Source organism: Cyanistes caeruleus, chromosome 3 (genome assembly GCF_971803275.1).
Source record: "Cyanistes caeruleus chromosome 3, bCyaCae1.hap1.1, whole genome shotgun sequence".
Taxonomy (NCBI): Eukaryota; Metazoa; Chordata; class Aves; order Passeriformes; family Paridae; genus Cyanistes; species Cyanistes caeruleus.
In genome coordinates, this window is record NC_141703.1 from 90,163,462 (window position 1) to 90,189,390 (window position 25,929).

At 43.9% G+C, this 25,929-nt stretch overlaps 1 protein-coding gene across 2 annotated transcripts in view; it reads left to right on the forward strand.

The window, feature by feature from the left end:
- Positions 1–20,358, forward strand: part of GSK3B (glycogen synthase kinase 3 beta) — a 147,195-nt gene extending 126,837 nt beyond the window's left edge. The window contains exons 9-12 of one of the 2 annotated variants that reach the window (XM_023940861.2): positions 2,550–2,588; positions 4,896–5,082; positions 10,655–10,753; positions 17,815–18,011. In XM_023940861.2, coding sequence (XP_023796629.1) covers positions 2,550–2,588; positions 4,896–5,082; positions 10,655–10,753; positions 17,815–17,882 — 393 coding nt within the window. In that variant the 3' untranslated portion in view covers positions 17,883–18,011. Of the gene's footprint in view, positions 1–2,549; positions 2,589–4,895; positions 5,083–10,654; positions 10,754–17,814 lie in introns of both variants that reach the window. The other variant, XM_023940870.2, reaches the window with a different exon arrangement.
- The last annotated feature ends 5,571 nt before the right edge of the window (positions 20,359–25,929 follow it).

Sequence of the window (25,929 nt, forward strand, 5' to 3'; positions counted from 1 at the left end):
CACAATCTGCATGCAAAACACACAGTGGTGGATGGCATGAAATCATGTCTTTTAATAAACACTGGCTAGAAGAGCACCTTGGTGTCACATTGTGAAGCTTTGGCTTTGGGGCTTAATTATGCCAAGACGATGGAGCTCGTGTTGTGCATGGAAAGTTTGTTTGAGGAATGTCAATGAATTGAAAGTCAGAGCAACCATTCTGTTAAAACAATACTTAGCTCATGCCCCATGTGGTTTTATTTGAGAGCTGAATGTTGATGTGAGTGAAGTGAAATAGGAGAATTCTGTGCTTTCCATCCTTTTTCTGTCATCTTTCCATATGTGCAGAAAAATAAAATTCAGAAGGGGTGTAAACTCCACTACACTGGTAGGAACTATTTCAAATTAGTAAGATAAAATGTTACTGCTCTGCTAGTGCACAAAGCCTTCATCTGAACTGAAGTCTCTTGGGGATGAGAGCTGTGTAGTGCACCAGGGCACTTAAACCTGAAATGTTGAAGAAGTAGTTCCAGAAAAATGAAGGGGGGAGTAAGATTAAAAAATTTGCATTGATAGCAGTTCGACTTAAGAAGGAGGAGTGTGTCAGGCCTTGCTGAGTCGCTCTTACGATCTGTCGGTATTTGAGCATCACCAGCATGTCTGAACAAAGAAACAACTCGCACTGGTCCCTCAGCGTTTTGGTGAGGTATAGATTTATTGGGATCTGAAAGGGGGAGGGAAAAACCAATAAAAGCACCAAAAGCTGTGGCTTTGGATGAGTCAGCATTTCCATTTGACATGATCATCCAGAGATTTTTGTAACTCATCCAAAAAATCCCCAGAGAAAAACCAGCAACCTGGGTCTCAGCCTGAAATTCATTTGCTTTGCAGAAACAAGAGGTTTTGAGTTATTCAAGTGCAAATTTTTCTTGAAGAATATTGTATGTAAAGCCTTTTTTTTGCATTTGTTTATCTCCAAAACAGGTTCATTTTTTAAAATGAAAACTTGAGCCTTCGGTCCCTCCTGTGGACAAATAGCCTTACACAAGGTCTTGTTTCATTTTAGAAAAATGAATTGCTGCGCCGGTGGGGTAGTATCTGATTGCTTTAAAAGTTCCTGTCAGTGTTTTATTTTTGATTTTTATTTTGTTTGTGGACTTGCTGTGCCTTTTGCCCGGCCGTATTTAGTCTGCATACTAAATGTTAGTCTACCCAAACACTTTGTGCACTTAGCTTTTTTTCCTTTTTTTTTCCTTTCTCTTTTATTTCCTTTTTTTTTCTTTGTTTTTTTTTTTTTTTTTCCTTTTTTTTTTAATTTTGCTTTCACCCAAATGTATTTTAGACCGAGACAGACTTTGCTCCGATGGGCCGGATTTTAGTCCGTGCACTAAATTTTAGTCCGCAGACTAAAAATAATCCGCGGATTATTTACTAAATTGATTCCCTCACTGAGAACTACAGAGATTTAAAAACTCCTGCTGAGATGTATGTGCGAGGGGCTTCACGGCTCACAAGTCCCACTGTCTGTCCATCCTCCCGCCCCTTCCCGCCACGGAGCATCAGCCCAGCATTGCTTTGGCGTCAGTGCCCCGTGGCATGGAAGTGCTGGCGTAGCCATTGCCGTGGGCGACAGCTGCTCGTGTAGTTCTCGGTGGGTGAATTGGGCAGTTTTCCCGGGGGAACTTTGCTGAATGGGAAGAGCTAAAAGACCATAGAGGGCTTTGCTTTTATTTCTTAGGGCATTATTCAAAAGGGAGGCGGGAGGGGACAAATTGAGGAGAAAAAAATTTCTTAAGTAACGGGTGCGACGGGTATGAGGGGGAATAAACCCGCAATAGACAGAAATTCAGTCCATACCCGCACTCCTGAGGTGGTACGTCCAGTTCCTGAAGAATCCTAAGGAGATAATGCCAGCAAACAAAATCCAGTGGAGGGGGAAGTCAATCCAAAATGGAGAATAATCCGCGGCGGCCTGAGGTACTCGTAGTGCACGCAAATTAAAAGTATCCAAATTTAAAGTATAGATCTCAGATTTTTACTTTGTCTTCAGCACAAATGACAAATTGCTAGGGATATGGGGTTTTTTGAGAAAAACCCAAAACCATCCAAAAATTGACATTGTGTGTCTGGGACAGATTTACAAGTGGGATGCATCTTTGGAGACAAATTAATCTGGCCACTTGGTTCTGTGGACGTTTATATCCAGGACCGAGGACTGAAAATTCTTTATTATGGGAATTTCAATTACCCTTTAAGTTCAAGTTAGAGTTTTGATTTCAATTTTTTTTATTTTTTTAGTAAATGCACTGGCATTGGAACATAAATTTCATATAGAAATGTTTCTATACTATGCCTCACCATTGCACAATCGATTTTTTGGCATACACTGTGGTGAAGTTGGACTTGCTGCTATGGAGACTGATGTTTAAAGTTTCTAATTGTATAAACATTTACTATGTCCCCCACACCATGGATTTCTTATAATATTGGCTATATTTTTCCTTGCTGGACTATTCTCTTTTGGATTGACTCCCCCTGTTTGGATTATTTCACTGCATTATCATCTTTAGGACTCGTCAGGAACAGGACATTTCACCTCAGGAGTACGGGTATGTACTTAAACATTTTTTCAAATTACTAGGCCTAGCCTTGAAAAAAAAGGAGAGAAATGCTAGAAGTGGAATAATTGAATTCAAACTGCATCCTTAAGGCAGCAGCCAGGCAAATGTAACACAAGATGATAGAGATGAGATGGGCACGGACCTCTGTGGTTAGTCACCACTTGTTGCAGGGGAAGGCCACTTGAGGCCTCCTAGTATATATATATATGTATATATATATATATGTATATATATATTTATTTTTTTTTTCCCCCCCTACCTGGTTTGAAGCAGTTAGGGCAGACTTTGGGAACTGCCTACCCCAGTTGACTAATTCCAGGTCCAAAGGCCAGCTGAGCAGTTCATAACAGTGTTTAGGGAACATGTTAGTGTTTCAAGGACTTGAAAATGAGGCATTTCAGTGGACAAGCAAGTACTCCTTTTATTTTTAAAATCTGTATAGTGGCTTATATGTGAGCTGTACTGAGGAGAAAAACACAGATGAAAGTGAAGTACTAAAATTTCAAGCTGTGATAAATCAAACTTGTTAAAATATCACTGTGAAGGTGCATGAGGGAGACCTCAGTAATTTTACCTCCCATTAAATACAGAACAACTTCACTTCTGTGGGTTTACCTCAAGACATACACATTTGTGCTACTTACCATGGGGAGGTGTGGGGAAGCCAGAAGGCTTTTTTTATTTTTTGTTGGTTTTTTTTTTTTTAACTGGAGACAGTCTTGGATTTTGTTCTGGTCAGGCTGTGACTTGGGAGTAATAATTGCATCCACTGTGTGCTGTGGTCAGCAATCCAAGCTCTGCAGGCAGCGGGCACAAAGCAGCTTCTGCTGCCTCTTCGGGTGGCCCTACGCTGGTAACACGGTGGTCAGTACAGGTTCTCTGCCAGCAGTGTTAAGCTAAAGCCTTTCTTTTTGTCATTGTAGGCCTTGTGTGAAAACTTTTGCAGTTTGTTTTGCAATAACCTGGAAGTAGGAATAAAGTCAGGTCTTCCTGCACATAGCTCCTTGACTCCTCTAGTCAGGATTCCCTGCCACACAAGTTAGTCAGCACAGCACACACTGCAGCAAACCCAGTGCTGCTGGCCCAGCTGGGTACCAAGGGCAGGGAATTGCAGTCCTTGCAGAACTTGGCTTTTGTATTTGATTCTCATTCAAGAGAGCATACATGCCTGGTTTAAAACCTACTAAAGGAGCGCCTGTGCAAGTTTCTCATCTGTGATTAACTAGCATGTCATGCACTGATTTTTCTTTTTTGCTCCTTGGTGCTGTGTGGCTTGAGTTCACCTCCACTGGTGCAAAGGCATTTTGGATTACCTCAATTTTTACGAAAAATGCTGGCATCAGAACTTCACACTCTCGCCCACCCTACTCCTTTTACCCCAGACTGCATTTTACCTGCAACATAGCAAGACACAAGTGCTTGAGGAGGCCATCCAGGTCACATACATGATTAGCTCCTATTTTGCTTCTAATGGAATGAGGAAGAAGTATGGAGAGTGTGGTTAGCAGTGAGTAGAACCATTCTTAGAGGTTTAAAACAAAGCTGCAGTGAAGAACTGCTTTTTGTAATCACTCAAAGAAAAATCTGTTAAGACTAAAATAGTTGGTTTTCTTGACGCAATTTTCAGCTGTCTTTACAAATACCAAATGTGCAGGAATTATCCCTATAAACTTACAGGAGTAGCTTGCCAGAATAAGGTCACAGAAGGAGTAACTTGCAAATTGGAGCTAGACATTTCCTGCACCCCACCCGTGCTTTCCTTGTTGTTCTCCAAAGCTGAACAGCAGCCTCCATAGCAACAGTCTGACCTGCCTGCCTGCAAAAGTCCATGTTAGTAAGACTTCCTTCACTAGCCAGAAAAACCCCAACCCAAAACCGTAGCGGGGCTGTATTATATTTTTATATTCAGTGAATCCTGCTCATTTGAACCTCCTTCCCCACCTTCACTCCACCCCATATGCATGGCTGGTAGCACCCGTGTGTGTTTGTCATGATTTTTTGAATGAGTTTCCCCTTCATTCTCAAAGTTGTTTTTCTGAGTGCGCTCTCATGAAGTCTCTTGCTGGCATTGCACCTTCACTCTAGTGCAAGGCGTTGCAATTAACCCTTTCTCAACCCCAGGAATGGATTTTCCCACACTTGCTGCAGGACTTTGATTAGCATAAACCGCAAGTTTGTTCCAGCTTGCTGGGCAATGAGAGGTTTAATTGCTCTGACTTGCTTCTGGTCAACTAAGAGATGAGACCTAGCCAGACAACCTGTTTCTCCTTGCTTGTTTTCTTGTTGTCCCCGCAGGTCTTCCGGCCCCGCACTCCCCCCGAAGCAATTGCGCTATGTAGCCGCCTGCTGGAGTACACCCCCACCGCCCGCCTGACTCCCCTGGAGGCCTGCGCGCACTCTTTCTTCGATGAACTACGGGACCCAAACGTCAAGTTACCAAACGGGCGAGATAAACCTGCACTCTTCAATTTCACCACTCAAGGTAGCCTGAGAGCATTGAAGGATCCCTTCTTTAGGAGGAGCAGCGGGATAAATGTAATGCAGATTTTACTCCCTCAGAAGTAAAAAAATCTCTGAGTGGTACTAAGTTTATTAAATAGTTGCATAACCAGTTGTCCGTTCCAAAAAGAGAGGAAAGGTCTTGAAATTACAGGATCTTCAGAGTCTTGGTTCCTCCAATTCAGTTTTGCTGAGGTACTGAGGGTGGTTGTTACTGGATTGCATCAGGAGGGATTACATGCTTATAGCATGTATTTGCAGAGTGTGAATATGAACAGCTCAGGGTCTGCAGCCGGGCTGATGGCTTTGTGTGAAATATCACAGTCAGTGGACCATGCAGGTTAGAATATCATTTGGAGATGATCCTGCTTCTTCATATCTGAAACACCATAGCCAAGTAGTAATGCATGTTAGGTTTGGCAGGGAGGTTTGTAGTGTTACTGCCCATTTGGGTTCTGGATACAAGATAAATACAGATGCTTTACTGTCCAGATTTTATATGGTGTACAGTTCATCTGGCATTACACTGATTCAGTAATTTTTTAGAAACTGTAAAAATAAATGTGCAACTAACTTTCTTATTTGAAGCCAGGCTGGTATCAGATTTTAAAATCATCTATTTTTTTTATACAGAAGTCAGAAATGTAAAACTGATATGCCCCCAGAATAGTTATGCCTGCCAAGACAGAACGTGTGAGAATATGGCATGCAAATATGCTAGTAATTAATTTTGGAGCACTTTTTCTTTTGTTTTTTTAGTGATTAGCTGCCAACTCTCACCCTTTGAGCAAGAATAGTCCTGTATGCATTTTCTGTTGAAAGTCTAAAACACCTTTTGGCCCAGTTAGCGTCAGTGTCATTTTTCAGACTATTTAGTGTGTGCCATGCTCCTCTGCCAAAATGTGAAACCTCTCCTTCAACTTGTGGAGCCTTTTTATTAAAAAAAAAGCCATTTTTGAAGCATAAATACATTAAAGTGGTCAAGTAAATAGCTTGTGCTTCTATGTCACTGTCCTCTGTGCTGATTTCTACATCTGTTGTTAGAAATTTAGCAGTTATGTTACAAGTGCTTTCTTGTACTCCTGGATTGCCTTTTGTTTTGCCTCTTTAAGGCCAATTTCAGTAGCTAAAATAGTTTTGATCTCAGTATCTTAATACAACTTCACCCCTGTTCTTTTTTGAAAGTATTGATTGTTTCATGATGACATTAAGATTGAACTTATCTACTACATGAAAACAAGGTTTTTAAAAAGAAATGGAAGCCTCTATAGTGAGTCAATTAAAAAAGGTTTTTCTTAGAGGAAAAACAGATACATGTATTAACAGTGTGTCCCTGGTTCCCCTCAGGTAGTGTGGAAGCTGCTGGATAAGCTACCCTAATGCTCAAGCAAATTTAAAGCTCTTCTCTTGCTATCCTAAGGACCTAAAGTGCCCTCCCTTACACAGTGAGTCCTGGGAATGTAAGAGAAAAAAGTTGCCATGGAGCAACTTCCTTAAGATAAAAAAAAAAAGAATTTCTGTCTGTCATCTACAGTTTCACCATCTGTAAGGTGAAGGCAGGACACAGGCTGATCATTAATGCATTTCCAAACAAACTCTGTTGCAGGCAACCAGTCAAACTCAAAAAAGACCAAACTAGAGGTGTTTTTAAATACCTAAATACATTGCTTAGCACAGTGATTTGAAGAACTTTGTAGCTGATAAATGTACAAGAGTCTTGACTATGAATTCAAGATATACAAGAAGCTTTTGCTCCTCCTGTGTCTACTGTTCAGTTCTTGTTCTCTGGTCTTTACTGTGCAAGTTTCCATCAAATTGGCTGCTCCAGAGTAAAAATCCCAACTGCAAAACATATCAGATCATTAGATGGATAATGACTCATTTTAAGTCATCTGTGGTAATTTAAAAAGTAATGAAAGACAATTTTGTTTTAGATAGCATTTGTTTTCAACAGGCAATATTAACTTCTAGAAGTGTTTGATTTGGTTGTGTCCAGTTGCCTGAAACCCATGAAGTAGGAGGTGACTGCAGAGGGCTTGAAGGCAGAACTTAGAAATTACTAGATAAATCTGACCATTAAGGCATTGGATTGATCTTCAAAAAGAAGTTAAACAACATACAAAATCTGCTGACCTGAGCACTGATGCTGCTCAGATAGAGTCTAGAAAAAGAACAGTGAGGGTATATGGAAGATCAAGATCATGATTTTTGTCAGCCAGCTGTAGTTGTGGGGCATATGGGTGTTTAAAGAGATTAGAGATTAAATCTGTTGAAGAGAGCATTGTCTGGTCATTTGTAATGTCTTGCCTGTAAGTTTATCTTAATTTAAGCAAATATTATATGCTAATTGGGTTTTGAAAAAGTTTTTTTGGCTAAGGAAGTATCTTTACTAACCACAGAGCTGCAATTCAGTTAGGCTTTTAAATCAGCAAGACAAAAAGCAATTTTTCTCTTAGAAGCCAAATTTTCAAACAGTCTGTGAAATGATTGCCATTTCCTAAACTGCTTGTAACATGTCATCAATTGTGCTGCGTCACAAAAGTTAATGTCACTCCATGTTGGCCATTGAAGACTGTAAAATTCTTTCAGTGATTCAGCACTTAAGAATGGTTATCACATTTCTCGAAGATAAATTTTTTGCTGAAGGGGGAGTGCACTGGGATTTTTGTTTGTTTAATGACCCTGGCCTGTGACCTTTAATTTTTTTTTATTTAGAGAGATAAAATGTATATGCTTATATGCATATATAATGGCAAGTTTGTTACTCTGACAAAAAAAAAAAAAACATGGTACAAGAGTAATTTTTCCAGGGAATTCTTGGAGTGTGGATATAACAAGTATAATAATGCTGAAAAAGAACACTGCTGTTTCCCAACACCAGGCATTTTCCTGTGTTTGGGGAATGAAAGGTAATCTGGTCTTCTAGTAAAAGTGGACATTTTCATTCCTGCTCTTTCTTGGAGATGTTAAGTGGCTGCAGATGATATGATTTGATCAGCAGAAAACCAAAGATGTTCTCCCAGCTGATGTGGATGGGAGTTGGGTGTCATAAATGAATTGTGATAGCTTCTCTGTTCACATCATGATATTGAAAACTTTGTCTGGACTGCCTTGACCACAATAGCTTCTTGCCGCTCTATTGATTGTAATTAACCCAGCCTTGAGTTGCATATTTGGTTCCCATAAACAGGCTACAGTTGAACACCCTGCCCAAATACTGTGGAGGCAGTCACTAAGGACAGAAATTCTCAGTATTTTGTAGACTGCAGATGGTCATAAGTTAAGCTTTCTCCACAGTATTGCCATGTCTCATCCTTACAGATGGGATAGGTGCAAAAATGCATTGTAGCAAAAATTCAAACAAGTTCTCAAGCAAAGCTGCTATTAAACTTCAAGCAAGACAGTCCACTTTACTTGGTTTCTATCTCCTCTGAATTGTCCTGCTCCTCTTAAGTTAAAGACACGCAGAGTATGCTGAATTTAAGAAATTCATACCAAGAAAGATAATGTGAAGTTGGAGACGGGAACAAAAGGTCAGTCTTCTAGTTTCTATGGAAGTTCCTTGAGGTAGCTTCAGGGAAATGGTTGCACTTGCATTAAAAACAACAAAAAGCCATTATTATTGCCACAATACAAAAGGAGGTGTTCTGACAACATTAGATGAGGGAGGAATGAGAAAGGGGTCAAAGTGCCCTTGCAAGGGTATTGTTCTGTCTGATCAACTAGTTTTTGGGCTACAGCAACACTGTCAGTTTGTAGCTGCACTTCAAGGCATCGTGCAATGCTGGAAGGTAGCAAGTGTCATGTTTTCTTGTTTTAGTTCTGTTTTTGTTTGGATCACTGCCCTGTATTGTTTCGAATGATGAGCAGAAAATATTGTGGGGTGATAGAAACTTTCAAAAGAGCAACGTAGAGTGGGTTCCCAGTAATAACGAATTTGAGAAACAAATTTGGAAAAAATACTAAGACCCAAGATAGTACTGAAGTATAGGTTTATAACTGGTGTTCCACTTTGACACTTAAGGACTCAGTTTATTTCTTCAGTCTATTTTTCCATTTAAAATGGAGATTCAAAAATCCTGCTTAACATTATGAAGATATGAATTCTGAATTACTCCCATAGGAATTGAGGATTTTGTATTTTTAGAAGTACTATAAGTACTGAGGCTTTCTAGAAGGACAAGCTAGGTCTGCTTAGACATGAATTGAGTATTACAAGATAGATTAGATGGGTTGCAGGTAGTGTAGCAACCTGCTTGCATTCGTAAGTGCTGAGACACGGTCTCTAAATGTGTAGTAATAGGAGGCTTATAATCACAGGGGAGTCTTCTGCCTATTGCCCTCCCAGCAGTAATGAAACTTAATGTAACAGCAGAGAAAAAAAAAAATCCAGTGGACTGCTGCTCCCTTTATGCCCTGAGTTCAAAGCTAGCATTAAAGAGAAGTAATAGCCTCTTAAAAATGAGCCCAAATAATCTGAGACTGAACCCATGCCATGATTTGGCTGGTTTTCTGTACAGCCTGTGCTATCTGGAGGTCTTGCGTAAAGAGCTTGCTATTCTCCTGTTCTCATTTCTCCTCCAGATGACCTCCTAGAGCTCCAAAAGTCATCAGTCTCCTTCCGTGAGGTGACTGTTCACATCCTTTTTTACCGGATGTTGCTTTCTCAAGAGACAGCCAGTCACTCCTGTTTCTGAAACAAACAGGACCTGTCTTGTCTCGGCTCAGTCCCACCTTCTGTGAGGCACTGGATTCTCTTGAACGGATGCCAGAAGATTGTCATTTGTTGGCAATGTGTTGCCCTTAATCCTCCCACAGTTTCTCATTCTGATACACACTGAAGCTATATTCAATTTGGAGCCTAAAAGACATGACTATTTTTTCCCTGGTTAATGTCTCCAGACAGGAGGATTGCATCATTTTGTTGTCCATTTAAATTGCCCAGCTGACCAATTCGCTTTGCCTTTCCCTGTCCTTTTAAAGGATACGTTACCTCTTCTTGGCCTTGCTCAAGGAGAATGCTGTGAGAGATTGGTCTTGGGTTCCTGAGTCCTTGAGAAAAAATGATGCTTGAGCGAGCCAAAGAACTGATCCTTGAAGCTCTTGGAGCAACTGTTGCAGCTGCTTGCTTGCTGAACCAGTGCCCAAAGCAGCACCACTGTTATCAGCCTTCTCCCTGAGACTGATTGCAGGTGGGCTTGTGAAGAAGGGGATCCTTCTCCAGTGCTCAGAAGGAAACAGCATTATCAGGCCATTGCAAGGTACAGGCTTGGCTGGTTCTTTGCTCACTCCCAAGCCACTGTCTTTCTCTAGGAAACTACTCCTTTGCACCACTATCTATAGTTTTGGCAGTCTTGTTCTGGAGACTCCCTTGCTAAATATCGCTGTGGTTTCCTCTCGCTGGTTGGCAAAGAAGAAAATGTAACGTGACCTTGGGCTGTAAGGGCATGTGTTTCACCTGAGGTGCCCTTACCGGGGGAAACCCTAGGAGCTGATCCTGCATGTGGAGCTCTTTGTGGATGATGAGCTAACTGTTTGTTCCACCTCCCCTCCAGAACTGTCAAGTAACCCATCTCTGGCTTCGATCCTCATCCCTGCTCATGCCCGGAACCAAGCAGCTGCTTCAACCCCTACAAATGCTACAGCGGCCTCAGGTGAGAACATGCAACTGCCTGCCTCCCTCCCTCCCCACCCTCGCTCCCGCTGCCCAGACACCCTCCCTCTGCTGAGGCCCATGAGCCACCTCAGCCCACAAAGTGCAGGGAGGAAGGGATTGTTTCACTCTCACCTGAACCGTGGTCTTGGTAGGTGGTCATTTCAGTACTAACTGTGCTCCCCAACCCAAATCCCAACCCAGGGCACTCAAACTTGAATTTGATCGCTTAATTTGTTGGTTCTTTTCACATAGACTTTCATTGTTTAAAAAAAAAAGTCATTATCTCAGCTGTTTTTTAGCAATTCTAATGGATTGTTTTGCACCTAATGTCTATGCTCTCAGCCATCCTGAAATTAACAGAGGTGGTGCATGAGTTTGTGATGCCTAGAAAGAAAAATAAAAAAAACAGCTAGCTCACAGCATGTGGCCTCTGTGTAGTGGGATGGAGAGGATTTTTCCCTAAGGGCACTGGCATCTAAAAGTCTGGTTAGGGAGTTCAGTGAGTGTGCTCACTGCCTCATCCTAGTAGTTGCAGTTGCTTCCTACTGAGATAGTTTGTGTCATCGTCAGGCACAAGGCAGATGATTTTTGGGTTTTGGCCAGCACTGAGTGAATTTTTTGTTTGCCTCCTGCTGTCTCAGGTTTCTGTCAGAAACCTTTTAAAAGCTCACTGTTGGCCAATAGCCACCCCATATTGTATTCTGTTTCCAGTGAAAGCTTTAAAGCCTGGTAATACCAGTTGGAAGACTCCCAAAGAGACTCCCAGGTGCTGCAGGATGTGGCAGAGGTGATTCAGTACATGGCATTCTTCCTCTGAGTCAGCCCTGAATCAGCACACCAGAGGCTGTCTCAGGGCTTGGGCAACAAAAGGCAGGCTGCAAAACAGGTGTGCTTCCACATGTCCTGCATGCATGTCAGCCCCAGCCCACAAGAGCTGTCAGTCCTTTTGTAGTGCAGGACACTTCCTTAGCATAGGATAGCTGATAAGGAGAAGGTCTTATTCAAAAGCTGCTCTTGAAACATGCAGGAAAGCATCTGCTGGTTGATGTGCTGGACAGTTACCCGATATTTGAAGCACTTGGTCCAGCCAGTGCCATACAGAGAGCATTTTCATACTCTGGGACAGACATACCCAGGTTTGAAAGATGAGATTTATCTTTGAAATTGTAGTAGCAGTAGATTAAAGACACAACATGTACCATTTATGTACTCTGAATTTAGGAGAAAGCAAAACTGCTATTTTCAAATTTGTTTGTTTCATACACTTGGCGGTATTTTGCAAATAGTCATGTTCTCTGTTTCCTTCTTATGTGCATCTGTTGCTCAACAAGTAAGAAAACAGTTAAAGTAGTAAAAGTGATTAAAAAAACTACAAAATACAAACATGGAAAATTATCTTAAGCCTTTCTGAAAAATTTTGTTTTACCTAATGTCCCTTTCATGCCTTTTAAGGAGTTCTCTCCACCAAGACACAAGTCTTGAAGAATTAATGGTGTTAAGAAATCTGTTTTCACTCAGAACTTTTCAAGGGCTTGTATAGAGAGAAAATGCATTAGACCAAGTCCTAAATGGGAAGTATTAAAAGAAAAAAAAAATCAAAAAACCAAAGCAAAAAACCCCCAACCTATCCCATATTATTGATGTCAACAGTTTTAAAGCACTGCATTGAGGGATGTGTCCTCCTATTTGTGGTTCAAAACCAAAAATAGTATCCTTGCTGATTGGAAAGAAATTGTGAAATTAAGTTCAGTATTGGTCAGCTTTGGATTTCTGCAGTTGGCCATTTCTTACTCACTGCAGGTGGTGAGAATGTCATCAGTTATGCTGTGTAGGATTAGGTCCTGTTGAGGTTATTTTAATCTGTTGTGTTTTGCATGCTGATGCTACACTTAGCAAGAGGTTTTCACACAAGAGGTCCCTTCTTTCTCTATCCACCCTGCACCTCCCAGAGCAGTCAATGTTGAGTTCCTCAGTAACTGCTAAAGCAGTGTAGGAACAAATCTCCCACCTAACCCAGGGCATCCTGATAGGCAGGAGACTTCTCTGCAAAATGTTTCCTTGTGTGACTAAGCAGTACAGGTTCAGAAATTGGTTTTCTGAGTGGCGATGATGCAGCAAAATGTAGCTCTCAAAACAATAAAGGGAAGAGGAAATAATGTAATTGTAACTCACATTATTAGTGTGTAACTTGTGCTTCTCTCTAGCAAGGAATGTTAGAGAATTACATTTCATGTTGATTTCCTCTTCTCTTGAGGCAAAAAGCTGTACTTGCTCTAGTAATGGAACCTGGCTTTGCAGTGGTAGTATGTAGTTTTGCTTCTCTGGCATTAGTAAATTCTCCTAAACATTTATGAGAAACTCTCAGACATAAGTGGCATGTCTAAAGCAAAGTGGAGGAGAAGAAAGATGAGATTTATTGGCCCCTGCTTGAAATGATGTGCTAGCTTTCTGTGACTTATACTGGTTATTGATTAAAAATACCAATGCAGTTGTATTCCTGGGGATGGCTGGAGGAGGAAGAGGATGGTTTCATAACTGTGCAGCCACAGTATCTGAGAGGGGGGCATGCAGACCAAGCTGAATGCAATGCATATTTGCTTGTGTGACTACGTTTTTCTTGCTGGATCAGCCAGCGGCAGTAGTAGTTACCTCTCTGTTAGCCAGCGTTAAGATGGGAAGAGCGTAATTGCCATCTGCAGGGAAGTTGTGCCAGCAGGGATTCTGGGGTCATCATCTTAGGCATCCCGCTGTGTTGATCCCGTGTAATCCCGAGTGCAATAGTGTGCCTGAACTTTCAGCAACAAAACAGATTAGAGCTGGTGTTACCTGGCAGTGTGTTGTAGTTGAAAAACACCACAGTGCTCCATGAAATAAGATTTAGTGCATTTGTGGTATTCACACTGAAGGAATTTTGAAAAACTTTAATTCCTTAACCAGGAGAAGATGGGCAGGTAATTCTCTCAGGCTTCTACAAGCTTAGAGCAGGGATGAATCCATTACAAGAGAAGTAAAACTTGCACATTTTGCCAGGTTTGCTCAGAGCCTGGTTTCCTACATCCATAGGCAGGCACAATAGGAAAACCAGGCTGTCCTACTCCTTCCACTCGTCTCCTCAGCTCTCCTGTGAGGATTCCCAGGCTGGTGGTAGTTTTGTCGCTGTATCTTCGCAGATGAGCAGCACAGCCTGTCAGCATCACAAATGCACCCAGCTAATGCTGTCAGCAGTGCTAATGGGCTTCCTCAGTCTGAGCTGGCATCTCTGTTGCTCTCTGAACTGGAGCCCTATCCTTCCCTTTCAGTAGATTTTTAAGGAGTGCCATGTACCCTCCAAGAAAGCTGAGACACTCCTTAGAGGGAAAAGCTGAATTGGAGGAAGTTCTCTATAATGATGAGACATGCTTTTGCCCTCTGTTTGAAAAAACTTTTGGAAGCAGCTGGCACTTAAACCCTGATGACATTTCTTTGCCTGCACAGGCCAGAGGTGTCAGGCGGTGGTTCAGGACAAAGAGGCTGCCCTGACCTCGAGCTGGGCACTCGTCTGTCCTGTGCCACAAAGCTGCATGCCAGCTCCTAGTTGTGCTCCCCAGCAGGGCTTTGCTGTCCTCTGTCAGCATTGCTGAGGGCCTAGATTTCCTTCTCTTAGGCCCAAACACTGATTTTTCATGGTGAGAAGTGAATGTCCAGAGAACCTCATATTCCAGTTGTACTCTTTTTCTGGTGCTTCAGCAAAGCAATGATGGACTAAGCCCCTCTTTGTTCCTCAAATGTCCTGTCGATGCAGAGTCAACAAATGAGCTGAAATGTTTAAATACCGCATTTTCTTGCAGGCTGGGAGCCAGGTCAGCCTTGGGCTTGCTCTGAGCTCTGTCCCAGCCTGGGGGGCTTCTGTATATTGTTGCGAAAAGCCCCAAGAAAATGTTCTTGTCCTCCATCACCTGATATATTTTAACATGTGGCATATATAATTCTCAGGAACTCCCCTGTTGCAATGATGATAAAAAAGGAGCATATGTTACATGAAGCTCAATCCCCTCTTTTTTTTCTTTATCTCTGTATAGTAGCGATGTAATGATTACAATTTCAGCCTCTGCTGTCTTCAGGAAATTGAGATCAAAAGACAAGTTTTATTTCAGCAAATGAAATATAAGCACTTTTTGTACACGTACAGAGAAATCCTCTGCCAACACTATAGACTCCAGCTGGACTGCTCGCATCAGGCACTGCCAGCAGATGTTGCATTAACTGGAGTTCATCCATACTTGAAAATTAATCTAGAACAGGCATAGTGAGAGTTTAAAGTGTAGAAACTATTATTTGGCTGGCTGAGTTACTTCTGATTTCTGTGGTCATTTTTGGTCTGCATGCATGTGGGATTTGGGAATTGCTCCTTCAGGGAAATTCTCCACGTAGGAGGGCATCTCTCTCCTGCAAGGCCAGCTTCCCACATAACATTGGTACTGTCGTCATGCTGCCTTGGTGCTTTAATTAGATGAGCTTTTTTTCTTTTTTTTTTTTGTCATGGTGGTCATTCCTTTGTAAAGGAGGGGATGCAATTAATTTGGGGTGAGATGAAAGGGGAATGAGAAACTCCCATGGCGGTCATCTGGCATCCTCTGCCCACAGGACAATTTGTCTTTCTTCCCACACATTCCTTGCAGCATTTCCTTTTCAAATAGGCATCACCCTCTCTTCCCACTTGTCAGTTGTGTTTCTGGGTGCTGCTGATTGTTTGATTTACTATTTTTGCCACTGTTGTCGATGTTACTTAATTTGTGACTCAGCAAGTGCTGCCCATTTCTAGCTGGCTTGTGCGGTGTGGTTGACAGACTGGAGGGAAGGGATGTCATCCAGAGGAACCTTGGAAGGCTTGAGGGGAGCCTGTGCAAAACTCACCGAGTTCAACAGGACCGAGAGCAAGGTCCTGCCCCTGGGTCAAGGCACCCCACACACAAATATAGCCTGGGCAGAGGATGGATTAAGAGCACCCCTGAGGATTTGGGGGTGTTGGTTGATGAGAGCTTGGACATGAGTTGACAACATGCACTTCTAGCCTAGAAAGCCAGATATATCCTGGGCTGCATCAAAAGCAGCTTGGGCAGCCAGTTGGGAGAGGTGATTCTGCCCCTTGACTCTGATCCATGACACCCCACCTGAAGTGTTGTGCCCAGCTCTGGGGCCACCAGCATAAGGATGTGAACCTGCTGGAGTGAGTCCAGAGGAAGGTGATTAAGATTATCAGGGCCTGGAGCACCTCTCACTTGAGAGAGCTGGGACTCTTCACCCCAGAGAAGGCTCTGGGAAAACCATATGGCAAACTTCCAGGGCCTAAAGGGGGCCTACAAGAAAGCCAGAGAGGGACTTTTTACAAGGGCATGAAGTGTTAGGACAAGGGGAAATGGGTTCACACTGAAACAGGGTACATTTAGATTAGATATTAGGAAGAAATTCTTTACTGTGAGACTGGTAAGGCACTGGCACAGGTTGCCCAGAAAAGTTGTGGCTGCCCCTGGAATTGTTCAAGGCCAGGCTGGATGGGGCTTTGGGAAACGTGCTGTAGTGAGAGTTGTCCCTGATCATGGCAGGGAAGTTGGAACTGGATGTTCTTTAAGGTCCCTTCCAACCCAAAGCAATCTGTGATTCAGTTCATTACCTTTGTTCTTGGCTGTGGTCAGGTAAGTGTGGCTGAAGAGGAGAGGGTTTTGCTAACAGGTGACCATAGAGCATTGCCCAGCTTCTCTGTGATGGAGAAATGTTACTGCACACCCAGCACCCACCGGTGTGTTTCAGCATGTCTGGTATTGCTGCCAGTCACACAGCCCTTCAGGCTGAGGTCACCAAATCTGTTCGTTCTTTTTATAAACCCTTTCCATGTGTCTTTTCAAATACATGGTTTTCCCAGTCTGCCCTCTTCTGTACCGAGATAAAAAGTCTTTCTGGTGTATTTTCCTGTTACAGTATCATTAGCTTTGCAGTTAATCTTACATAAATTAGGTGGGTGAAAATGCCTGACAGTCTCTTGGAGAAAACCTCATTTAATACCTTTTTCCCATCCTGTATTTCACGCATTTAGGTGTTCACCCACTCTATAAGTATCTTACAGTCTTTCTGACTTGCCTAATTAGATACTAGATAGAATGGTTCCAGGAAAACTGGTGCATCTTTTTCCCCCACCAACTCTTCTAGTACTTTTTTTTTAGAGGAAATACCTGGTACATACAGCCTATGAAAACACAGTTACAGTGAATTTCCTTTTGTTATTTCTTTGCAAACCCTCCTTTGTCTTGGAATGCACTTTGACACATGCCCTTGATCCTGTGACTTGTCTCTCTGTGAAGCACTGTCCCTCCCTGAGAAGGTGTTGGAGGCAGTTACTGCAGAGATCTGATCCTCTAACATATCATGTGCTTGCATAAACCTCATTACTGGCTTCAGGCCTTAATGTTAATCTGCTTCAGCAGTTCAGAGAGTGGCAGATCCAACTTGGGTTAAGCAACACAGAATACAGCAGCAGACTTGAAAGACTTTCTCAGGCAACAAGTGCATGAATTGCACGTTGGCACAGCAGCTGTTTCTGCCAGGGGAGCAGGCTTGTCACGTTCCTTGTCCGCACTCATTCACACAACTAACAGGCAGGTTTATTATAAGAAGGACTAACAATGTGAAACTTCAGCACCAATGTGAAACCTCATAGTAACCGCAGACACCGGTGTTGGCTTTGGCAGTGCCAGTGTGCCTTGTCCTGTATTTATGTGATGTAACACGGGCAACTTCGCACTGCGCAGCCAGTGTTACAAACTGCAGAACCTGCTGGAGCCCAGACCACAGCCCTCAACCCTCCAGGTTGCTTTTGCCCTGCTTAAAGACCATCTTCCATCTTTCCCCAGATTGGATTGTTCCATCTGCATGCCCTGAAGTCAGGAGGGCATCCTAACCAGTCTTGGCGGGAGTTGTGGGTTTCCCCTTGTGGAGAATGTCATAGCTGTTGTTTCCAATGTGTCTCAGTTTTGGAGGTAATGCTGGTTGTTTTTTCTCTCTCCCCTTCTCGTCTGTTGTTTGCAGATGTTAACGCAGGAGAACGAGTTCAGACCAATAGTGTAGCTACAGCATCAGCCTCCAACTCCACCTGAACCAGTACCAAGCAGCCAGCTGCACAGGAAAAATCACCAGTAATTTGAGTCTTGCTCAGCAACACTGGTCACATTTGGAAAGAAAATTAAAAAGAGGAAAAAAAAAAATCCAACAAAACAACAAACCAACCAACCTGTTCATTTTAGTGTTCAATTTTTTATTATTATTATTGTTGTTCTTATTTAACCTTGTAAAATATCTATAAATACAAACCAGTTTCATTGTATTCTCACTCTGCAGGGTGTCCGGGGCAGGGGACTAGGTGGGGGGAGGAGGGAAAGCGGAGCAATACAACACACCAATGTCTCCCCTCGACAATCTCTTCATGTTGGAAGTTTGCTGTTGTGTACTTCAGAACCAGGACTCTTGCCTCATACCCCCTCCCACAACAGAAAGAAGGAAAAAAACAAAACAAATCCCAAACCTCATTCTCTGCTGAAGTTCTATTTTTTTTTTTTTACCCTCTTTTTTTATTTTCTTTTTAAGTGAAGTTTCGGACTTTGATGTAGTGCACAGCTTGAATTTGGTCGGGAGCTTAGCAGGGGTCATTCAACAGAGCTCAGCGTTTCTTGTCAGCAAATCCATATCCCAGGTTATCTGAAGAACTGCCCTGGCTCGGCACCCGGAGCGGGCGACGTGGTAGGAAAATAGGTTGCCATGGGGTGTTGGGGGGGAGGGTTTGCCCTGTGTCTAAGGCTTGAACCGCTAGCGGAAGCCTTTCATTTTAAAAATCAGTGCTAGTGATGAGGAAATCTGCAGCTTCATGTGGGAAAAGTCTTGCCCCAGTGGATGATATATAATATAATACACACACATGCACGAACAGCAGCGGTCGGCTCTGCCGGGGCGTCCCCTTTGCCCAGCTGGAGCTCCTGTTTCCGTGTCTCGGGCCGGCTCCCAGCTTCAGCAGAGAAGAGCGGACGAACAAAATCCTCAGCAGGGGCAGGGGCCCAGCTGGTGGATGGATGTTAAGGGACTTTTTGGGAAGTGGCCACTGTGAAAGTGTGTTCGGTTGGGTTTTTTCTCTCCCCACCCCTCCTTGGCTCTTGATTTGAACAGGCTTCCCTTTCCTAAGGTGCATACAGGAAAAGGACACCAGGGTTTATAATGTGAACTGTAACAGGCTACTGGTTTATTTTGTAATACTTTTTTTTTAACTGCAGTTTTAACTTGCAGGATGCCACATTCTCTGATAGTTCTGATTTTAAATTCACAGCTAGAATCTGTATTTAATTTTCAACTTTTTTAACCTCTTGCCTTTTTTTTTTTTTATCTCTATTTATTGATGCATATTGCCACGTCGCCATTATGTTTTTACATTGGTAGAATATTAAAATACACATCCGAATGCTCTTGACGGTAATTTGTACCTGCTGACTTGTAGGAAAGCTGGCTCTATATGAGTGTGTGTGTATATATATTATATAAATATATACATGTATACATAGATACAATACTGCTTTTTTTTATTTTGTCTGCGATCTCGAATCAGTCTGACTGAAGCGTGAGGTGAATGCTTGTTCTAGTCCATCAGTTCAGGGTCCAGGTTTCCTCCCTGCGACGGCGTGTGGTGCGAGCATCCACGTCTCTCTTCCTGAAGTCAAAGCAATATTCCTTGCGAAAGGGTCAGGTGAGCGGCCGGATGCAGCCCCGGCGCGGAAACGAGACTTTTGGAGACCTGATCTTGTGGTAGGCTTGCGGTTGGTGTCCGCTCCAGCCTTATCCTTCTTCAGAGAAACTGTAGTCGCCTTTGGTGCTTACCGAGCCGTTCCTCGACCTGCGGATCTCTAAGGCAAGCAGTTGTTTTCGGGAACACGCGGAACCTTCGTGTGGCCCGGGGGGAACCGGCAGTAGCGGCTTTGGAAGCTCGGCCGCCGCAGGGGCGGCAGGGGCTTGGTCACGAGCTCGGTGTGTTTCTTCTTGTACCTTTTATGCTGTTGACGTGGGATTTTTTTTGGAAACTGTCTCTTAGCAGCCCCGGAACTGATAAAAGCTCTGCCCTCTCCCTCCTGCCTGGCACGCGGTGGGTTTGGGGATGCAGGAGCTGATTGAAGAGGTGAGTGACCACCTACCGTGAAACCGATAAACCCTCATGTTATACCCCTCGGCGATTTGCTGTTGGGCACACACACAAACAAAAAAAAAAAAAAAGGTTTTAAAGCTTTCTTGCATTCTGGCTGGCTGCAGAGGGAAAGCACACCCACGTTGAGAAACAGAAGGCTTTCCAAATCCTTACCTGCAGCTTAATAGAAAGGGCTGAAGAGCGTCTTAACGCATGCGCTCGGCTAGTCAGTGTCCTGAAAGGTAAGTGAAGGGGCTTGGTTGACCCAGTGATCCAAATCCACGCAGGAGACTCAAAAAGTAGGACAGTGGCAGGGTATGGATCTGCTGTATAGACAAGACTGCTGAAGCATTGGCCACAGGCGCTGTTATTTGGAGGCAGTAAATTACAGAGTCTTTAAAAAAAAAAAAAAAGTAATAAAAATATCAAAGAAAAAATTGCTGCTTGTGCCAGGACATGTGGCTTTTCTTTCTCATTTTTTTTGTTAAAGACTGGCGGAGGGGAGTCAGAGCGTTTCTCTCTGGTTTTGTGACTGTGCCGGCGTCTGTGTGTGTCTCGTGTGTGTGTTAGGCGGGGGGGAGGGTCAGGGGTGCCCCTCTGGTTTTATTTCTGTTTTCAAGGATCATAGCAGGATCACACACTCTTTTATACAAGTTAGATCCAGGTCTTTGAACAACCTTTTTTTGTAAATAAGAAAAAAAAAAAAGAAAAAAAAACACAGAAAAAATAACAACAAAAAACAAAGCTCCTCACCAAATTCAAGCTTGTACATTATTATTTTTGGTTGTTTTTGAATTTTTGAGTTTTATTGTTTTGTATGTAAATATGTGGACCCAGGAACTGTTATTAATGAGCAAAAAGTTACCGTTCAGGGCAGTGATTCTGTTTAATAATCAGACAAAATGTAGACGAGCTTTTTAAAGCCATATAGTTTTAACTCTGTACAGTAGGTACCGGCCTGTATTATTGTAACAATAACTCTAGCGATGTATAGTGTATCTATATAGTTTGGAGTGCCTTCGCTTCCATGATTTTTTGAATTTTATTTCCCTTTTATTTTTTTCTCTTCCTTCTTTATTAACAATGTCTCCCACCCCAAACCCACATCTTTGCTCCCCCCTCCCCGCCCCGCTTTCTAACTCTTTGAGTGCTGTAAGGTTTCGGTGATACCCTGATCAGTAGCAGAACGAAAAGAAACCGTCTCCACCGTCATTTACTTCATTGGAGCCGTGGCTTTGTTCTGGGAGTCTCCAAGGTGCCCGCCCTGCCCTTCTCCTCCCGCTAGCAGCAGCCGATTTCATCGGACCCTTGCCCTAGCAGCCCGTTTAGATTTTGCTTGTCTCTCCCCTCAATCCTGCGCTCAGGAGCGGCTGGGCAGCAGCAGCTTCCAGGAGGCTCGGCCTTCCCACCCTCCCTGCAGCTGGGCCGGGGGCAGCGGAAAGGGCCCCCAGGGAGGGAAATCCCCACATCCCGCAGGGTTGCTGCGCTGCGGTGGGAGCGGGGGCATCGCTGTAGGAGACTGCGGTGGTTTTTTCTGCCGGGAGGACTTTCTGTTCCCTTTCTTCTCCCTATTTTTCCCCCACATCCTTCCCCAAAGTCACTTTTGTTTTCTTGAGATAAGTTTAACATGACTCTTGATTTCTTGTGCCCAGCACGAAGGCCTTGTTTCTAAAACTAGTTTGCTTGTGTTTTACTACCTTGTTAGTATTCCACATAAGATTGTCTTGAATGGGAAAACACGTAACTCTTTACCAAACCAAAGGTTGCTGTTTTATTTCGAAGCATCTCGTGTTCATTCCAGTGAAGCAGAGGCTGCACTTTCTTTCTGGTGACACGAAGGTCAGTGATGCCAAGCTGTTGGCGACAGTCTGCTCAGAGCTGTCCCTCTCTTCTTTTACACTCTTTCAGGCTTCTTTTTTAACCCAGTGCGGTCTTGATGTGTCCTTTACGTCAGCCCTGCCGTAGTGGGTCCCTGAGCCGGGCTGGATCGCAGTCTGTCTCTCCCGATGGATGCTCAATCAAGACACTGGTGTTCTTTACTATTAAACTTATCTACCTTGCTAGGGAAAAAGACAAAAAAAAAAAATTACCTGCAAAAGAAAATTGACTGGTAGAAGACCCCTGAACACTCTGTCCCCTTATTTCGAAGCCAAGCTTTACCTAAAATAATGGCAGGTGCCTGCGACTTGCAACCTAAAATTCCCCCTCCCCCAGTTTTCAGTACTTGGAAAAGCAGAAGTCAAGCAGCCTGTCAGACTCGTACTCCTGTACTAGGAACCTCAGCCACCGCAGAGAAAAAGGAAAAGCCGATGAGGAAAAGCACAGTAGGGTATTCGGTCCGGGCTCTGCCTTCCGGAGACTGCCAGCGGGTACCCCTGGGGTGGCAGCTGATTTCCACAGGGCTCTCGGCCGCTTCTGGTCGTAGTTGGCTTCGTTTTGCAACACTGCAATAATGGCAAAACGACAGGAAAGGAAAACAGTACCTAAGGGGTTAGCTCGAGAAAAGTAGCTTCCTTGTGTTGGTCTTTCTCAATTTATTTTTAATATATATATATAAAATATATTTATATATATATAATTTGCTTGCCTGTAAAATTTGCGTTCATTAATGTGTTGCTGATGGATCACTTGGGCCTGTACACACCAATTAGCGTGACCACTTCCATCTTAAAAACAGAAATCTAAATATATATATATTAAGGACTGTGGGTTGTATACAAACTATTGCATACACTTGTGCAAATCTGTCTTGATTTAAAGGAAAAGCAAAACCTGTATAACATTATTACTACTTGAATGCCTCTGTGACTGATTTTTTTTTTTTTTTTCATTTTAAATATAAACTTTTTTTGTGGAAAGTATGCTTAATGTTTTATTATTTCCCCCGCCCCATTCCCCTTGTAAATACGTTTTGTTCTGTGTGACTCGGTTCGGAAATAGTTAACTGGTACTGTAATTTGCATTAAATAAAAAGTAGGTTAGCCTGGAAATGAAATTTAAAAAATACCAAGTGTGTGGTCTTTATTTCAAAAAATTGCCCTATTCTTCCCTCCTCCTCTCTCCCTTCTCTGACCCTTGTTCCTCACCCTCATGCCTCTTTCCACTCTGTGAGAATAGGTGGACGTGAATCTTTGTAATAATAAAGAAAAACCTCCAGAAATGAGCATGTTTTCTTAAATGAGCTGTGTTATTCCATGCTATTTTTAAAGAGATGCCAGCTTGTCTATGATACCGTTTGATTTGATGGAGAGAGGAACCCTGGGACATAAATATTTCAAATTGAAACCAACCAATCTTCCTTTACCGTCCACCTATAGATACAAACTTAAGAACCTGTGTAAACTGCTGGCTTTGAATCCTGCACTCATGGTTGTTTGGGTTGTTTTTTTTTTAATCATTGGATCCCATTAGTAATGTTATTTGGTGGTGATCTGTAAAGTTTGTCGAGACCACGTCCAGTGGACCGTTCCTCCAGCAAATCAGCACGTAGCTATCTCTGAGTTGGGTTTCCGGTACTGGATAATGTATGTATTAAACATGACATGTCTATTAGCGCAAAAAGAAAAAAGAAAAAAAAAATAAAAATCCTTTTTTGGGCTGGCTGACCTGGCCGAATCCATTCTGTCGCTATCCTAAAGGCTAGATGCGAGGTCATGTGACTGCTGCTTCAATAAAAACAAATTTATATTGCAAAGAGACTCCTCTTGCTTTGTTTGCGTGCCACGAGCCGCGGTTGTTCCCGTGAAACCTCTGCTGGGCTCCGGGCTGGAGCATCCACTCCAGAGCCCTCCAGGACAAGTGGGAGCAGGGTGGGAAGGGGCCCTTGATGGGTCCACACGGTGAGTGTTGAGTCAGGATCCCCTTGATCCTCTCCTGATTGCCAAACGTGTGTCTGGGAGCTGTCCTGGCCCCTCCTGGCTGCTGGAGCCGTGCCCCTCGGAGCAGGTGCCAGCTCCCTGAGCGGGCTCGGGGCTTGCTTTGTGCAGGCCCTGCTGCTCTGGGGCACCAGGGTGGCAGGGCCAGGCAGCCACCCATGGCCTGGCTGCCCCAGAAGCAGCATGGTGAGCAGAGGCTGCTGTCCCTTCGCTAACCTCTGTCCCACAAGGTCACCGGGATTCTGGAAGCATCCAACTCCTGCTGAGACTGGGACTGCTCTGCTCGGCCCTGGCATTCAGGGCGGCCATTTACATCTGCAAACACATTGCTGCTGGAACTACAGCACCCCTCCTCTGGGTGAGTTTATCTGTTTAAAGCTTGCTTCTGGTGGGAGTTCATCACAATCCTTGGTGATTTGGGGTGGTGGTCAGTCATCCTTGGGCACTTCTCTGGATGGACATGCACTGGGGCCTCCTGTCTCTTCTGAACTTCCCCCACCTGGAATGCAATTTGTGGGCTCTCTTTATACGCTGTCTTTGCACAGGAACTCTGAGCTCCAGTCTCAGATCTCTCTTCTGAATGTCAGAGCCAAATGAACAGGACTAAAGCACCTCCTAACTACTTGCTAAGCTGATTGGAAGGGGATCTTCAGCTCCTGCACATCTTTGTAATGGTTCAAATTTTATCTCCTCTGCAGTTGTCTCAAACACCCTCCCTAAGCTGAAAGTACCAAAAGCAGCCAGAGGTTCCCTACAGTGCTCTGCCCAGTGTCAATGAAGCATCTGGTAGTTGCTGCCTGTCTGTCTCCTTACCTGAGGATTGCATTCAGCCATCTGCACAGAGGCTGCAGCTGTCCAGTTTATCCAGCACTCCCTCCCATTGTAACTCCTGCAAGAATTGCCCGTGGGACTGTTACAGTTCATAGCGTGTTTAGATTCCAAACACCCTTTTAAAAGATGTAATGAAACACCTCTGCATCAAGAGCCAGTCCTTGCACAACCTTCCAGGGAACATCATTCTGTCACCCTCTGAGAAAATACTTTTTGAGACCCGTCTGCAAACCAGGGTCAAATCCACTTAGCTGTCGGTCACCAACGCCTTGGGAAGATTTAAAATGCTAATCTGAGCCTAAAGCAGCACCAAGCTGAATGCGGTGCAAGATCTGCTCCACTGATGTGCTTTGTCTTTATCGAGCGAGCTGCCAGCCATCTGCGTTGGAATTAAAAGTCAGTGTCAAGGCTACTGGCACCATTTGTTATCTGGAAGGTGGCAGCTTTTGGGCTGCTGGTGGGAAGGTCCAAGTGGCTTTCTGTGAGAGAAGAACAAGGGTCACAAAGAAGGAGGAGGAGGGAAGCGAGCCACGAACTGCAGAGGGGAGAGAGGAGCACTGCAGTTTGTCTGAGGCACCACGTCCAGTTGCTTGGAGACGGCGAGCCCAGCAGATGGTACACAACCTCATCAGCCAGCCTGGAACCTCCCTTCCCTCCCTGGGCTCCGGGAGGGGCTTGGCTGCGCCCTCGTCCTGTTGTCCCTTGCTAGTCTTGAATCGTGGTGTTCCTGGCAAAGGACTGGCTTTGCTAAACCAGCTGTGCACAAAGGCTGCAAAATCCAAGCTCTGGTAGGAAAGGAAGGTGTGTAGGTGTCAATGCCCCACAGGGCACGGCAGGAAAGCCAGGCTCTGTCTGGGTGTGTGTTGTACAATGCGAGGCTTTGGAGCAGAGACCCGACCCCCAAAACAAAATCCTGCTGGGAGCTCATCTCAGGTGAGAGTACAGGTGAGTGCTCAGGGCTGTAAGGGAGAACTGGACTTCACAGCAAACACCTGCCTTTGGTCAGTGCAGGAATGCAGCCCTGGATCTTGCTGCACACCCAGCTAATTCCCAGTGCCCTGGCATGGGTATTTTCTTGGTGTGTCCTATTCCTCCCTGAGTCTGCATGCAGCTGGGTAGGTCAGTGGAGTTAAAGCCTTCTCCTCCAGGAATTCCCTGCTCTCTGCATCACCCCTCTCAGCTCACTCCAGAGGTGAGGCTGGGTCCTCCAGGACAAGTGGGGAATGAACAGCCTCTTCCCTTGTGGAAGCTTGTGAGTGGCTGCAGCAGGGCATTTCT